At 46.2% G+C, this 16,724-nt stretch overlaps 1 protein-coding gene across 2 annotated transcripts in view; it reads left to right on the plus strand.

The window, feature by feature from the left end:
• The window catches only part of stk11ip (serine/threonine kinase 11 interacting protein), a 50,068-nt gene extending 33,723 nt beyond the window's left edge, over positions 1-16,345 (plus strand). For both annotated transcript variants that reach the window (XM_015946686.3, XM_054747621.2), the window contains exons 23-26: positions 8,461-8,545; positions 9,379-9,461; positions 15,480-15,694; positions 15,975-16,345. In XM_015946686.3, the coding sequence (XP_015802172.3) occupies positions 8,461-8,545; positions 9,379-9,461; positions 15,480-15,694; positions 15,975-16,115 (524 nt within the window). In that variant the 3' untranslated portion in view covers positions 16,116-16,345. The remainder of the gene's footprint in view (positions 1-8,460; positions 8,546-9,378; positions 9,462-15,479; positions 15,695-15,974) is intronic.
• The last annotated feature ends 379 nt before the right edge of the window (positions 16,346-16,724 follow it).

The following is a 16,724-nucleotide window of genomic DNA, read 5'->3' on the forward strand; positions in this document are numbered from 1 at the left end:
CAATCCCCGTACAGGGGTGTCCCTCTGGACAACAGATACGCCCCCCGATTCAGAACACCCGGGACATGGGTGGCTCTGATTGAGAGGAGATGCCTGCTGCACCATAGGATCAGTCTGCGTGCCAGCGTGTGTAACCGCATGGAGCGCAGCCCCCCCTGGTGGTTTATATAAGCCACAGTCATGGTGTTGTCTGTTCTCACTAGGACATGATGGCCGGAGAGAAAAGGCAGGAAGCGCCTCAGGGCCAGAAAGACCGCGAGGAGTTCCAGATAATTTATGTGTCCCCCCCAGAGCTCTCTGCTCCACACACCCCTGACAGAGCGACCCTCCAGGAGCCCCCCCCCCCCCCAACCTGACAGGCTCGCATCTGTCGTGACCACTTTCCTCACGAGAACCAACCCCAAAGGCACCCCCTGTGCCAAGAGGGAGGGGTGACGCCAACAGCGGCGCGCCGCGACGCACGCTGCAGAGACCGTCACCCTGCGCGCTCTGTGGCGCACTGGAGAGAGACCCAGAGAAGCCACCCAGCGTTGAGAATCTCTCATGTGTAGACGGCCGAGTTGTACCACTGAAATAGCCGATGCCATGAGACCCAAAAGCCTGAGGCATAACGCAAACCGCACCGAACTGTGTAGGCGGAAGCGCGCCAGGCAGAACGAGAGCGCGTTCACGCGCGATGCAGAGAGACGGGCCGTGAATGCCCCTGAGTCCAGATTCAGACCTAGAAAGGTTATTTTCTGGGAGGGGAGTAAAGCGCTTTTCTGCCAGTTTATTCTGAAACCTAGACCACACAAGTGAGGGATCACAACCAGCGTGTTTGACGCTGTCTCCTCTCTGGACCGTGCCAGCAGGAGCCAGTCGTCTAAATACGTGGCCAGCCGAATGCCCCTCCCTCTCAGAGGGGCGATCGCCGCCTCCGTACACCTGATAAACACCCTCGGGTTCAGCGAGAGGCTGAATGGGAGCACGGTGTATTCGTAACACACTCCCTGAAAGGCAAACCTCAGAAATTTCCTGTGTGGAGGGTACACGGGAACATGAAAGTATGCGTCCCTCAGGTCGATTGAGGTGAACCAGTTGCTCTGGTGAATCAGACGCAAAAGGGATGAGAGCGTGAGCATTTTGAATCTGTACTTTCTGAGGCATCGGTTCAGGGCCCTCAGATCCAGGATCGGGCGAATCCCGGTCCCTCCCCGCTTCGGGACCAGGAAGTACCTGGAGTAGAAACCACTCTGAGACCGATCGGGAGGCACAATGCATATCGCTCCCTTCTCCAGCAGGGAGGAGATTTCTCCCTGAAGGATGTGAGCTGACGTCCCCTGGGCGTGGGAGAACACTACGCCGGAGAATCGAGGAGGAACAGAAGCGAATTGGAGTCTGTAACCCCTCGAAATAGTTCTCAGCACCCAACGTGAAGCAGAAACCGCTGTCCATTCCTCCATGTGAGTGGAGAGCGGTGACACAGCCGTGACACGGAGCAGCAGCTCCCTCCAGAGGTTGTGGGGCAGCAGTGCTCGTGGCAGCCACTGCGCATGCGCGGGGGCTTTGTGCTTTGACGGCCCAGGCTTACGGGGACGACCCGTGGCGCCGCCCCCGCCTGGAACCGCTCATGGGTGACATTTTTATTGATTTTTGCTGCGCCCTTGACATCTTGTCTGGATGCGACAGCGAACCTTTTAATGCTCCTTGAGCGTGACATGTTTGTGAAAAACAATGTGAGTGCTTGTGACGTGTGTTTTGAGCCGGCACCGCCGGCTGCACGTCCTGGCCCCACCCTGGACCGCTCGGGAACTCTGCCGGAGGGGTTCCGTGAGGGGGGGAGAAAGCACCATGGCAACATCGAACGGAGGCGCCGGCGAACGGGGAACCGCCAGCTGCAGCGTCGGGAGGGAAGAACTCCGACAGGCTGCCCACTTCTTTCTCCTCACCTGCTGACTGCCGTGTCTGGTGGATTGTCCCGGCGGCGGAGCAGCTTGGTTGCCAGATCCCTGAGGCCAAACTGGTCGAGGCTCTGAGCCCGAAGGAGCTGGTTGGACAGCTTGAGGCTTCGGGCGCTTTGGGATCCGGAACTGAGGCTGGGCTCGGGCAGCTGCCTGAGGCAGGTTCGGCCGAGCCGGCAGCGCCGGTGAGGGTTTACGGGGAAGGCAGAGATGAAGGGCTTCATCCTCTTTCTTTTTGGCCGCACACCGTTGCTGCATTGATGCCAGGGCAGAGCCAAAAATGCCTTCAGGCACGATTGGCATGTCCAAAATGTCCTCCTTCTCTCTCTCAGAGAGGTTGGTGAGGTTCAGCCATCGTGCACGTTCTTGAAGCACCATCATGCCCATAGCTTTAGCCGTAGCATGGACCGCGCAGCGCTGCACACGCAGGCAGATGTCGGTCAGTACGGTGATTTCCTCCCACACCTCCGGGTCCGGCTTCGTATTCATGTCCTCACAGAGCTCGGCTTGGTACGCCGAGAGCATGGAGGAGACATTCAAAGCTCGGACCGAGATGGCGGCAGCCTTGTACGCCCTCTCGTTCAGCGCCGACTGGAAGCGGTCCGCCTTCGCAGGGAGAGCGGGAGGCCTGGAGGAAGTCGCCGAGAGCCGTGGGTGCAGGTGGGCTGCAACCAGCGGTTCCATCGGCGGCATGCGAAGCATGCCAGCCTTCTCCATCCCTTCGAAGTCCAGCGAGGAGGCTCCTTGGACAGGAGACCTGGAGCTGAACGGGTGTTTGTCCCAGGAGGACCTCACTTCTTGGAGTAGCTCCGGGAAGGCGGGAAGGAGGGGCTTTGCCGCCCTCGTGGCCTGAGGCAGCTTCTTTCCCTCGTAGCGGGATCTGACAGCCTCAGTGACCACGGTGGGCCAGGGGATGTTGAGCCTGGTCGCAGCGCGTCGGCAGACTGACTGCATGTCCAGGTGGGCGGCCGGAGAAGCCGCTCCATCCCTGGGAGAGGACGGAAAGCTAGGCATGGAGGCCTGAGCGATGGGGAGAAAGACGTCGTCCTCCTCTGAAATGAGGAGTTCCGAGGTGTCCTCGTCGTCTCCGTAGTCCAACTCCAACACGTCCTCGGTGGGGTGGCTCGGACCGGCCAGTTCGAGCTGTGAGCCCCAGCTGAGTTCGGCACACGGTTCCGGCTCCGGGAGGACATGTTCGCTGGCGTCCCCAGGCGGTGGCCCAGGGGCCGGCAGGCAAGGGTCCTTCCCCGACAGGCTAGCTTGGCGCGCTAGCCGCCGGCGAAAGCTCTTCAGGGTGAAGCAAGCGCAGCTCTCACATGACCCGGGGACTTCCAATGCCAGCTGGGCGTGTTCCAGCCCGAGGCAGCTCGAGCAGACCCTGTGCGGGTCTTTGCTTGAGATTTTGTTCCCACAGGTACAGAGGCGAGCTCCTGCGCCGTCGACTCCTCTGGTGGGAGGAGCGGCTTCCATGTTGGCTAACTGGTGTGTTAGCATAGAACGAACAGATGCATTGGAGTGTGAAGCTGCTCGTTATGCCCCGAGCCTATGGTGAAGGTCAGGACAGAAGGACGGTAAGTTAACGTTCGGCGACGGAGAGAATATTAGAAGGCTCCGTCTGTGAACAGTTGAGCTAACTTACCTCAGAGATAAGCGAACACCGAAGCGAGAAGAGGTGATTGAATAGTGCGTACGTTGGGACGCTTGCTACTTATAGTAGCAGGGGGACGCGTACGTCACGGTCACTGGCCAGTCAGGATTGGCGTATTGAGATAAGTGCTTCTGAGGAATCCGCGGAGGGGCGTATCCCATAGTGAGACATCGAAACGAATGTTAAGAAAGAGAACTGTACGAACCAAACTGGACCCAAGATGGATCCTTGAGGAACTCCAGAACTAAACGCAACTCTTTGGTTGACCTCATTTTGAAGAAAGTAGATTAGTTCTGACTGTTCTGGTGAGCTAACAGCTAGTTCAAACTTTACTGCTGCTGTGTATGAGAAAAAAAACTTTAATATTTTTATTAGCATTTCAGGCTAACAGTTTTTATTCACTAATAACACTGTGGCAGCTCGCAGTGGATAATAGTGTCACGCATCTGGTCTTATTGTCAGATTTCTGACAGAATACCTAAAGAAAACAACATTCATGATATCATGGCATCAATGTTTGTACGATGAAATTTACATGAGAACGTTTAAATTTCGCAAATGAATAAATACATTTCAAGGAAAAGTGAGCGAAAGTGGATTGCCAGAATAATCAAAATTTTTTTTTTTTTTTATTTAAGCTGAAGAAATATTTCACTCAACAGATAAAAGCAAAGATTGGAGTTAAGATTTGGTTTATTCTAGGTCAAATCCCATAGAAATAATCAGGTTTACCATTTGTGGCCTAATTAGAGCAAAACAGAAAAGGGGCGGAGCCTGTTGTGGTCGACTTAATGTCTCCTCCTCAGTGTTTCCTTTAAAGTTATGTTTTTAAAAGGCCTCTCGCCATAAAGACTGACCGTGATGCCACACCACAGTTAAGTTACTCGTTTACGCTCTGTTTCCTGACCCGGCAGATCCTCTTCCCTACATTCTCACACATCGATTCAATGAGTCTGAAATGTTACTCCTGAAATCGGAGCAGACTTCCTTGTTTTGGTTACAATGGCAGAAGGACTCTTGAGTCTATGTTCTGCTTTTGTCCTTCGGGAGCTTGGGTGTGACATTTCAGAGCATATACGTCTACTGTCTGCTTTCACCCTTCTTTTGCCCGATCCGATAAACAAACCCAGAACTTTACCAGTTCATCCTAAATGTCTCATGATCGTGAGAAGAGGTAAAAGTGTTTGACCTCTTCAAAGAGCCTCACTTTCCTGGCAGTTGCACTAAACTCTAATGCAGCTCAGACCTACGTCAGAAGGAATCTTGGATGTTTTTTTTTTAATTATTATTATAAAATTTCCTGTGGTGGCTTAATAAATCTTTGGTTTGTAGATAAGTCTCCGTCCTTGCTTTCATTACTTTGGTTTGGAATCATCTTTTGAATATTTGGTTGTGGGATTTTTCCTGAATGCTTCGAGGACACAAAAGTACACAATCTACTTTTCCACAATAGCCAGAGAGAAAAGAATGTAGGTTTGATTTAGGACTGCAGTTCATTACTGGCTTCCTGCACAGTATGGAAAAATCCAAGCTGGACCAGAGAGCGCTCCACGCACAGAGCCGCCCCGACATGACAACCGACATTGTCGGCTTTGCTTTGTAAATCTGCTAAATCCAGGCATGTGGGGTTGGGAGTTGTTTGAAAGAAAATATGGGAAATAAATATCACGGCAGACTCAAATGTGTTCACGCATCAGAAACAGAACGTGATGAGTCCTGGCAGGAACACCGCCCTTTTAGTCCAAGCACGGGTTTGTTTCCTGTGCTGTTTTTAATTTATTTATTTTCAATCTTCATATTTTCATCGTCTTGAGTTTGTTTTGGAAAAAAACATGTTTTGAGTTGCGTTAGACACTTGAACGATGTTAGCCACATGTCCTTCCAGAGTATTACAGTCACGAGACCCCAACACAATAACAGTGAACTTGCCTTCTTCACAAGAACTGGACATGGCTTGGATTCTGATTTAAAACCGAATGGAGTCAAATTTACCCTGGAGCAAAACAGTTCATAAATATGCTACTAGATTAAACACATTGGTTTCCTTTCAGGTATTTTTCCTAAAGATGTAGTTGGTCAGTGTAGCGCCTTGGTGGCATCTTTTTGCCTGTAAGGTGCGATTTACAAATAAAGTTGAGTTGAAAGTTGAGTTGGTCCTTGATACCACGCTGAGTCGTTTTGCAGAGGCCTCCGTCCATTTTCCAACATCGGGTCACCTCGGCAGCAGGTCCAGGAGGAAAGCCTAGACCTTCCTCTTCCCAGTGACACTTCCTCTGCGGAATCCCCTGGTACCAGAAGCTAAGAAGCCTCTCAAGTCAGTTCTGGGTCCTCCTGACTGTCTCCTTCCTGGAAAAGCTTCAAAGGGAGACAACCAAAGCATCCTAATCAGAAGCCAGAGCCACCTCAGTTGACTTCTTTTGATTAGGAGAAGCAGCTCTAATTTTAACTCCCACCCTTTTACCAAGCTCCTAATCTTATCTCTAAGGCTGAGCCAAGCAGCCCTGAGTAGGAAGCTCATTTCAGCCATTTGCAGAATCTGACTTTCTTGGTGACAATCCACATCTCGTGGTCATAGATGAGGATTGAAACATCAGAAAGTGTCAGCCACTTCTACTTCATCATAGACCAAAGCATCCATCGGTTCTTCTCCGGCTTCATTCTACTTACCTTCTCAGTGGTATGAGTGTCCACCTTCGGACTGTGAGATCAGACTTCAAATCCGGTCGAATCATACCAAAGTCTTTAGAAATTGGACCCAATGCTTCCCTGCTTACGTAGATCGATCGATCTATGTTCCTACCCTCACCTATGGTCACGAGCTTTGGGTAGTGACCGAAAGAACGAGATTGCGGATGCACGTGGCTGAAATGAGTTTTCTCAACAGGGTGGCTGGGGCCCTTAGAGACAGGGTGAGAAGCTCGGTCATTCGGGAGGGGCTCGGAGTAGACCTGCCGCTCCTCCACGTCGAGAGGAGCCAGTTGAGGTGGCTCAGGCATCTGATTAGGATGCCACCCTGGTGAGGTTTTCCGGGCACTGGGAGAAGACCCAAGGGAAGACCCAGGACACGCTGGAGGGACTTGTTTCTCGGCTGGCTAGGGAGTGCCTTGGGATTCCCCCGGAAGAGCTGGCCCAGGTAGCTGGGGAGAGAAAAGTGCTCTTCCCCCAAGCGGCCAAAAATGGATGGATGGAGGCCTCCCTGCATGACACTCAAATTTAAGGGGTTGGATTAGGGGTTAAAACACCAATAGTTCCTGAGTGCAGCTGCAGCTCACCGCTCTCCACGGGGATGGGTCATATGAGGAAATGTCATTTCTCCAATGTGTGATGATGACTAATGGGACTTTTCCTCTATCACTCAAAAACAAGACGCCAAGATACATGAACCCCTCCACTTGAGGCAAAGACGTTTCCCAACCCTCGAGGGACCATCCAACCTTTTTCAAATTAAGAGTCAAACCATCAGATTTAGAGTAACAGACCATAATACAACTTCTTCAAACTCGGCTGTAAATCATCTCAGTGCACACTACAGGTCATGGTTTGCAGATGCTACCAAAAGTACGTCATCTGCAACAAGCAAATACGAAATCCTGAGCGGTAAACACCAGAAACGCTCCTCTTCATGACTACGCCTTGAAATCCTGTCCAGGTACTTCACAAGATCAAGGACAAGGGCAGCTCTGTTGGAAGCCAAGTACCTAGACAGGATCACAGTCTAGGGAGACAGTTTATCTATACAGATAGGGCTGGGACGATAATCAATAAATCACGGTTAAATCGAGGTTAAGAAATGTACAACTCTGTTATTTATTATTAGGGATGAGCCGGATACGTATTTCAGATGAGTATCCGGTACGGATAAAGCATTTTTGACAAATACGAGCATGAAATGAGTTAAACTCGTAAATATCTGTAATTGTGCTAAAGGAAAATCCTCATTGGGTAGCTGACTGTCTTCACGCCCTGTGATTGGCCAGTCACATAGAGCGCCCGCCCCTCCCTACACACAAAACTGCAGCCGGGAGCTCAGTCCGTCTGGCTCATCCGCGCACGCACACACACAGACAGTAACGGATCTCTCTGTGCTTGCTTCACTGTTACTCACGTTTCTTCAGAACTCCCTAGGTTTTCTTCAGCTCGTCTCTTTTTCGGTTGAATATTTAAAGTTAATTTTTTCGTAATTTACGTGGTGCATTTGTCAAGACAGAACTGACGTGCTGCGTCAGTCACTGCCTCCGCTCCGGTCAGGTTTTTTTTTAACTCTCTCTCTCTCTCTCTCTGTCTCTCTCACACACACACACACACACACACACCTTAATCAACATTGTTTTGTTTAACATTTTGTGGGGTAAAATGCCAAGAACGTTAAGAAAATATCTGTTTCATCAAATTAAAATAAAATAAATGTATAAAGTTGTGTCTGGTTCTAGCATTTCATATTTCCTAGTTCCTACTCCTCGAGTTCAGATGTATTAATTCATGCACTTAAATAATAATGTTCTGATTTTATTGAGAAGCTTGTTCTGTAATAGTTCCTTTGTGATCAAAAATATTCTATAATAATATTCTATAATGGCTAGTCTGAGCCGCTCAGCAATTTGGTGCTGACTTAAAAAAAAGCTTCAATCTGAAAATTCGAAGCTGTCCTGTTAGCTCGTTAGTCCTGTAACCTCTGTTTCCCTAAATTGAGGCTCTTTGGGAAACTCTGGAAACAGGGTTGCACAGAAACACACTTCAAACAGTATAAAATCTTTTGAAAACATGTTTTTAGAATAATATTTCACCCTCACTAAAACAAATAAATCACGGGGGTTTGGGGAATATTTGGAATTTTTGGGCGGAAAATCTAATATTTCTGTTTTGTTTTCTCAGGAGTCGTTCGTGAGATGGCCCACAAATCAGACAGCAAGCTGCAGTCCATCTCCACCACCCGGCTCTCCTCCCAGCACCACCTCTGGTACGAAGCGTCCAAGCGCCCGCTGCGATTGAACTCTGATTTTATTCACGCCGACGCCAGGCGCTGTGGTCTGAAGAGCTTCGCACACATTTATGCGTGGTTGGGTCACGTAGGTTAAAGAGAAGTTCCGACGCGGCACATTTCTGACACATCTTTAGTTAATTACAATCAGTCTCTTTTAAGTCTTCATTTAGTAAAACAGCCTCACTAAATTAGCTGGTGAACCACATGTTAATTGGTAGCATGTGTCGCACTGCATTTGTCTTTTTGTGTAGTTTGTCACCACAAGTCCTCGTTTTACCCCTTTTCATTAGTTTTTTCCTCGTAACTGCTGAAATTTGCCTTTTCTTTGCTTTTGAAAAGAACTTCTGTCCGATGGAAACATTCTCATGTGCAAACAGCATGTTTTATTTCCTCTGATGAATCGTGTGTTTGCAGTGCTCCCAAAGGAAAGATGTTCGATTCCCTTCAGTTCTGCTGCTCTGACAGTCTTTCCCAGCCTTTATCCATCTACAAATGCCTCAGATTTCTCAGTTTCTCATCTGGCCTCCTCAATTCAACAATCAAACAAATCAAAGCAAAGCGGCTCCTTCGTGTGTTGTGAGGCAGCTAATCGCACACTCATAACACACTCCCAATGTTTGCGCAACACGAGTCCTGTCAGACGTCATTATGTCAGTTATCCCCTTCTTCGCTTTGCAGTTACTGTGAAGTTCATCCCACCATGCTGAAGTGCTTCCATCTGACGCAGCACCACCTGACAGCTGCAGTTTAGGTGCAATTGGATCCTTTTGCTTATTTATGATACGCTAACTCTCTGTTTGATCTCTCAGGCCTCTCGTGTGTGAAGACATCCAGGCAGATGTGGAGGACGGACAGCTGCAGTTCTTCTACCTTCTGGCTTTTGTCCTGCAAGGTAAGAGCATCTGTCTCTGTTATCAGCAGAAACATCTGCTTTTTTTTCAATCTAAGCCTCATTTGCTAGATTTGCTTTGATAGTGATAAGATTTCAGGACTCATGTCAGGTGCAGCGACGTGCATGGCTTGACTAGAGGCTTTTGTTTCTGTGTGTCGTGACTTCAGTAGATGCTTTCAAGTATGGTATTCGGGAAATTGGTATGTTTTTTTTACCATAATTTCCTAAATTTTAGCGATTCACCAGGAGCTTCAAGCAGAGATCTGATTTATTAGAATATTCCAAATTTATGGGATTTTTTAAATTGACAAAAGTAACATTTTTATATTTTTTAGAACTATTTTAGCTCATTTTTAGTACTCTGGAAACTAAAATAAAAGGGAAATGAGGGAAAATTGTTTGACACTCAAACTTGAAAGATATTCAGTTGCAATCACACAGAATTGGTACAAAAAAACTTATTTTTTAAGGTGTGTCATACACAGGCAGGTGATGTAAGGCATATGATGCAGTTGCAAATAAATCAAGCAGATTTTCTAAGGAATTTCATTTCTAAGGTTTTTGTTATCTCCCACTTTGGGGGGGCTTGTCCGGGATCCGGAAGCTTCCTTTGGAAAACCAGTCCATTTGATGCCATTTCAAAATATATGATTTTTCTAAGCTGCTGTCTAGTTCTCTGTAATCTAAAATAATCCAGCAAACAAGGAAAAATGTTTTTAACATAATTAATTCCTCTGTTTAGACTGCCTTTTTTTTTTTTTTACATAATCATTATCTCACTGAGCCGCAACTTCCCATATTTACGAAACATGCTGTCAATTTACCGCAACGTTGTGGCAGCATCAGGGAGACTTGGGTTGTTTATAAGTGGTAGACTGTGGCAATAATGTGACGCATTTGTGTCCTTTTTACAAAAGATTAGTGATTGCAGCATAAAGAGGGTATGGGGGCGGTCTCTGCGCTGCCATGGACTTCTGTTTATCTTGGACATAACCTGCTTTTTATTGAGATAGAAGCCGTACTTGTTAAGGGTTTTTAACGAGCCACTCCTAAAGGTGTCTGTCCCCTATAGTCCCCGTGAACAGCCAGGTGATCTGAGCTTCAGCACCACCTGAGAGCAGCTCCAGGAGTTGCATTGCTCCAGTTTGCCATCTCAGTCGATTTTGTTCAAAAAGCTAAACTTACGGCCCGTGTTTATATTTATTTTCAAATAAGTTGCCGGCTGGAGCTCAGCATTAACCCCCTATGTCATCTTGACACTTCTCTGTGTTGCGCCAAGGCGCAATTGTCGTTCATAAGACAGACAATTATCGCAATATTACAACCAAGCGAGGCGGAACGAATGCCACAAAATTTGTGCATCACCATATCGGCATGGCACGTTTATAAAACACACTATTGAGGTAATATTACACAGATTTTCTGGCGCAGTGCGTCCTGTATAAAGGGCTAAAATTGTGAAAAGCGAGTATTCTTACCTGGCCCTTTCTACTGTGGCATATAACGTCATTGAAGCATTTTACACGCATATTCAGTGGCGCATACCTTCCTACCAGAGTGTTTCATACACAAAACTGCTGGAAATGCATTCTACATATCTCATCCCTAGAGGTCACAAAATCACCACACGAGATTTCAGCAGTTCACGCAATAAGAAGCAAGAAGAAAGAGTGCAGCATGTATCCCAAAAGGTCTCTGGTTTATTTTCTGTTCTGTTAAGCTCAGCTATGGAGATAATGAGGTTTTTTTCTTTGGTGGCAATTTATGTCTGACTTTGGGGGCTCGTCCGGGATCTGGAAACTGCCTTGCTGCGCACAGTTAGCTTCCAGACTAAATAAATGTATTATTTAGTTTGGCAATGCTCCATTGACGGCTCTCGGTTGTGGGGCGGGTTCTACTGTTGTCTTTCAAATGATCTCCACATGGTACTGGACAGTGAATGTGACATACTCACCGCAACAGCTATCGGTAAATGAGGCGGTCCGCAGTTGAAGGAGAAAACGCATCTTTTTTTTCTAAAGAAAAAACTTCAATACATCTATCTGCTCCTGATTCTAATGAAGCCCAAGTTCTAATAGTCCAAAACTGATGTAAAAGCCATTTAAAATGAGCTGTCGCCATCTTGTTTCACTCTGTTGCATCATCCCACCCACCAGGCATATAGAGTGCCCTGATTGGCCCACAAAGCAGATAAAGCTCTGTGATTTGTTCACTAAGCAGATAGAGCACTATGATTGGCCCACCATTATGGACCATTCACAGCTCTTTGTGTTTGAAACCCCACTAGAGAGCTGTGATTGGCCAGCCAGAAGGCTGTTATGGGCTGCAGAGATTCCAGTGGAGCGTTCCTAGACCAAACTTTGCAAAGCAAGAATTTGGTCTAGTTCACTAGGCTAGCCAGCAGTAGATGATGTAGAGGAAAGTTGAGGTCAGGAAATCTAAGACACCTTATCAACTGCAGCCTACAAATCTCTCAGAACATTTGTAACATTGTGAAAACTAAAAGCCTCCCCAAAAACATGAAAATCTTTAGGACTGCTTCAAATGTTGTCAGTATTCAACCTTAAACGTTGTTGCTACTTTGTCCCTTTTATTATTTTTGCTTTGCCAAAAAGCTTTGTAGAATTACCGCTGTTGCTGATATTGAGTGTTTTATGGTAATTTATCTTCCATGTAGAAGACAACAAGTATAAAATCAAGTCCCAGTCAGGACACCGACATAAAAATATAATGGAATTCCTGGTAAGCAAAAGAGGCAAATGCTTAAGAGGATCATTTTAAAATTATAGAAGAGAAGTACAAGAAAGAAAATGTGGAAAACAGAAGGTGATTTGTGGCCAGCCGCTGACGTGGGGCGCCTGTCAACAAGCCACGTTAACTTCTGCCAGTAAATGAGGCAGAAATATACAGTTTCTTCTCGGAAGCTTTGACAGATGACTGTATTTGCATGCATGTGGTCAGGGCACAATGTATCGGGGCTGCAGCAGAAATATTTAAGGTAACCTGAGGCTGCACACAGCTGAGCACGTCACTGGAGTTTGACAACATGCTTGGATCTGTGTTTTTCCTAAATGTGAAGCGTTCTACTCAGACTCAGTAACTGAGTGAGGCTTTTTGCATCAGCGATGCATAACTTCTGACAACAAAACCAGCCAAACTCGATATAAGAAGTGTACACTTTGTGATTCTTTAAGATCCAAACCTTGACTGGTGAGCTTTAATTAAGTGAAATATACTTCTATTTTTCACTCTGGCAGATGTTTACCTTGGAATAAGATGAAACTGTGAGGTAAGCAAGAGATGCTTATATAGTGTTTGCCTGAATTATTCAGCAAGGCTAAGTGCTTTAAAAGACTTTGTAGAATTATTTAATATTGATAGTTTTTCATGCAAAATAAGACATGCTTGAAGGTTCTGGTTTGGTGTGGTAGGTTTTTTTCCCTTTTCACACCATTCTTTGTAAACTCTAGAAATGGTTGTGGGTGAAAATCCCAGTAACTGAGCAGATTGTGAAATACTCAGGCCGGCCCGTCTGGCACCAACAACCATGCCACACCCAAAATAGCTTAAATGGCCTTTCTTTCCCGTTCTGACATTCAGTCTGGAGATCAGGAGATGGTCTTGACCAGGACCACACCCCTAAATGCATTGAAGCAACTGAATGGTTGATTAGATAATTGCATTAGGGAGAAGTTTAACAGTTGTTCCTAATAATCCTTTAGGTGAGTGTATATAGGCAAGGCAGCTTTATTTATAGAGCACATTTCAAACTCTGAGGTAACTCAGTATGCTTTACAATTATCAGGACATGATATGAAAACAACATAAAAACACACATTTAAATACACACAGTTTAGAGCTAAAGGAGAAGACTAAGTTACAGCGCAGATTACAGTAGAGATGACACCTCATGAGAAACAAGTAATTCAAATGCTGATGAGTACATTAGGGTTTTAGTTGTGTTTTAAACAACACTAGGGTTGGGGCACATCTGAGGTCATGGGGGAGCTGATTCCATCTGTGAGCAGCATCGTAACTAAAAGCATCTCCACCATGTTTGGTTCTGACCAGAGGTTCTACCAGCTGATTGTTTCCAAGGGATCTCAGAGCCCTGTTGGGTGTATATACAGGAATGAGATGTGACATGTACAGTGGGGCAAAAAAGTATTTAGTCAGCCACCGATTGTGCAAGTTCTCCCACTTAAAATGATGACAGAGGTCAGTAATTTTCATCATAGGTACACTTCAACTGTGAGAGACAGAATGTGGAAAAAAATCCATGAATTCACATGGCAGGATTTTTAAAGAATTTATTTGTAAATCAGGGTGGAAAATAAGTAATTGGTCAATAACAAAAATTCAACTCAATGCTTTGTAACATAACCTTTGTTGGCAATAACAGAGGTCAAACGATTACTATAGGTCTTTACCAGGTTTACACACACAGTATTTTGGCCCATTCCTCCATGCAGATCTTCTCGAGAGCAGTGATGTTTTGGGGCTGTCGCCGAGCAACACGGACTTTCAACTCCCTCCACAGATTTTCTATGGGGTTGAGGTCTGGAGACTGGCTAGGCCACTCCAGGACTTTCAAATGCTTCTTACGGAGCCACTACTTTGTTGCCCGGGCGGTGTGTTTGGGGTCATTGTCGTGTTGGAAGACCCAGCCACGTTTCATCTTCAAAGCTCTCACTGATGGAAGGAGGTTTTGGCTCAGAATCTCATGATACATGGCCCCATTCATTCTGTCCTTAACACGGATCAGTCGTCCTGTCCCCTTAGCAGAAAAACAGCCCCAAAGCATGATGTTCCCACCCCCATGCTTCACAGTAGGTATGGTGTTCTTGGGATGCAACTCAGTATTCTTTTTCCTCCAAACACGACGAGTTGAGTTTATACCAAAAAGTTCTACTTTGGTTTAATCTGACCACATGACATTCTCCCAATCCTCTGCTGTATCATCCATGTGCTCTCTGGCAAACTTCAGACGGGCCTGGACATGCACTGGCTTCAGCAGCGGAACACGTCTGGCACTGCAGGATTTGATTCCCTGCCGTTGTAGTGTGTTACTGATGGTGACCTTTGTTACTGTGGTCCCAGCTCTCTGCAGGTCATACACCAGGTCCCCCCATGTGGTTCTGGGATGCTTGCTCACCGTTCTCATGATCATTTTGACCCCACGGGATGAGATCTTGAGTGGAGCCCCAGATCGAGGGACATTATCAGTGGTCTTGTATTTCTTCCATTTTCTGATAATTGCTCCCACAGTTGATTTTTTCACACCAAGCTGATTGCCTATTGTAGATTCAGTCTTCCCCATCTGGTGCAGGTCTACAATTCTTTTCCTGGTGTCCTTCGAAAGCTCTTTGGTCTTGGCCATAGTGGAGTTTGGAGTCTGACTGTTTGAGGCTGTGGACAGGTGTCTTTTATACAGATAATGAGTTCAAACAGGTGCCATTAAAACAGGTAACGAGTGGAGAACAGAAAAGCTTCTTAAAGAAGATGTTACAGGTCTGTGCGAGCCAGAGACTTTCCTTGTTTGAAGTGACCAAATACTTATTTTCCACCCTGATTTACAAATAAATTCTTTAAAAATCCTGCCATGTGAATTCATGGATTTTTTTTTTCACATTCTGTCTCTCACAGTTGAAGTGTACCTATGTTGTGTACCTATGATGAAAATTACTGACCTCTGTCATCATTTTAAGTGGGAGAACTTGCACAATCGGTGGCTGACTAAATACTTTTTTGCCCCACTGTATTTTGGTCCCATGCCATTGAGTGGTTTATAAACTAGTAGGAGCACTTTGAAATCTATTCTGCAGTTTACTGGTAACCAGTGAGTGTATGTGTGTGTGTATATATATATATATATATATATATATATATATATATATATACAGTAAATGTATAGATTTTATATAATGATTTGAAATTCTAAATATCTTTATTATTCCAAAAGTGAAATGAAATATTCAACATATTTTAACTGAAAGTTTATATTTATTTTGCTTTCAGACATTTGGGTGCCTCTGACTGTTCTGGCCACCAGAGAAACCCTCTACCTGCTCGAGGAAGACCACCAGTGGAGGAGGACCGTCTCCACAGCGACGGAGAAGGAAGCGTGCAGCGGGAGCTTCACCATTTTTGAAACGCTACCCATCAGCTGTGTGAGCTCGATTCTGCTGTGGCCCGTGGACCAGTGCAGGATGGACTTTAAGCTTTATGACGAGGTCAGTACATTTTAGTGAAGCATCTTTTCATGCAGCTGCTGCCTTATACCAAACAAAACAGGCTGAGCTGCCTCTCAGAAACTTCCTTCCACTTCAGTAGGAAGACATAATGAAGGCCAAGGTCGCCTGGGGGTCATTGCAGCATCCTTACTCCAACTCCACACAGGCGACCTGAAAACGGGTTCCCAATCCTGCCTGAGAGCCAAACCTGCAACAATCACAGGTATCGGCTTTTTATGTTTCTGCCTCTCATTTGTCGTTTTCTCATGTTGTCCCTCAGACGGTGAAACAGGAGAAGACGTGGTGTGTGCACTCTGAGAGCTCTGAACTCCTCCAGGGTCTGCTGGCCTGGGTCAGGAGTCAGTGGGAGGCCATGTTCGGAGTGAAGCTGCACACAAGTCTGCAGGAAAAAGCAACATAATGAGAAAAGTTCAGCGAACCCGAGCGCCTTTGTTCTCCCTCTCTCTCCATTCTGAACTCAGTCTGGTCCCATTACGCTTGTTGCTTTAAGCCAAGAGCTTGGAAATGATTGCACTCATTCATGTGGCACACAAACCCATAAAAGCTCCTCTTGCATAAATTTTCCTCCAAAAAAAAAACATCCCCACTGAACGTTTCTCCAGCTGGAAATGGATTGTGCCTTGTTTAGTCGTGTAGATGTTCAAACGCACCTTAATGCGTTGTTTGGTTTCTTTAATCACCTGAAGGAATCTGGAGCATGAAGAGTCGGGGGTGAGAGTCACGCGCTGAGGTTCTCCAGTGAAGTGATGGAACCTAAACATCAGCAGCAGCTGCTTCTGTTTGTTCCTGGAAGTGATTGAAACGGTCACAGCTGTTTGTGTTCTCACTGAGGTGTACAACTCTAACTTATGTGTTTGTTGTTTTCTTAACGAATCAGTGCTCTTTTATTTTTATAGAAATGTGTCATCATTGATTATAAAACTTGAGTTGATTCATGTGTCCTCATTAATCTTGATTCTGAACGGTTTTTCTCGCCTTGTGAATGCTGTTGGCTGTCTAGAGGAACACC

This window comes from Nothobranchius furzeri, chromosome 2 (assembly GCF_043380555.1).
Source record: "Nothobranchius furzeri strain GRZ-AD chromosome 2, NfurGRZ-RIMD1, whole genome shotgun sequence".
Classification (NCBI taxonomy): Eukaryota; Metazoa; Chordata; class Actinopteri; order Cyprinodontiformes; family Nothobranchiidae; genus Nothobranchius; species Nothobranchius furzeri.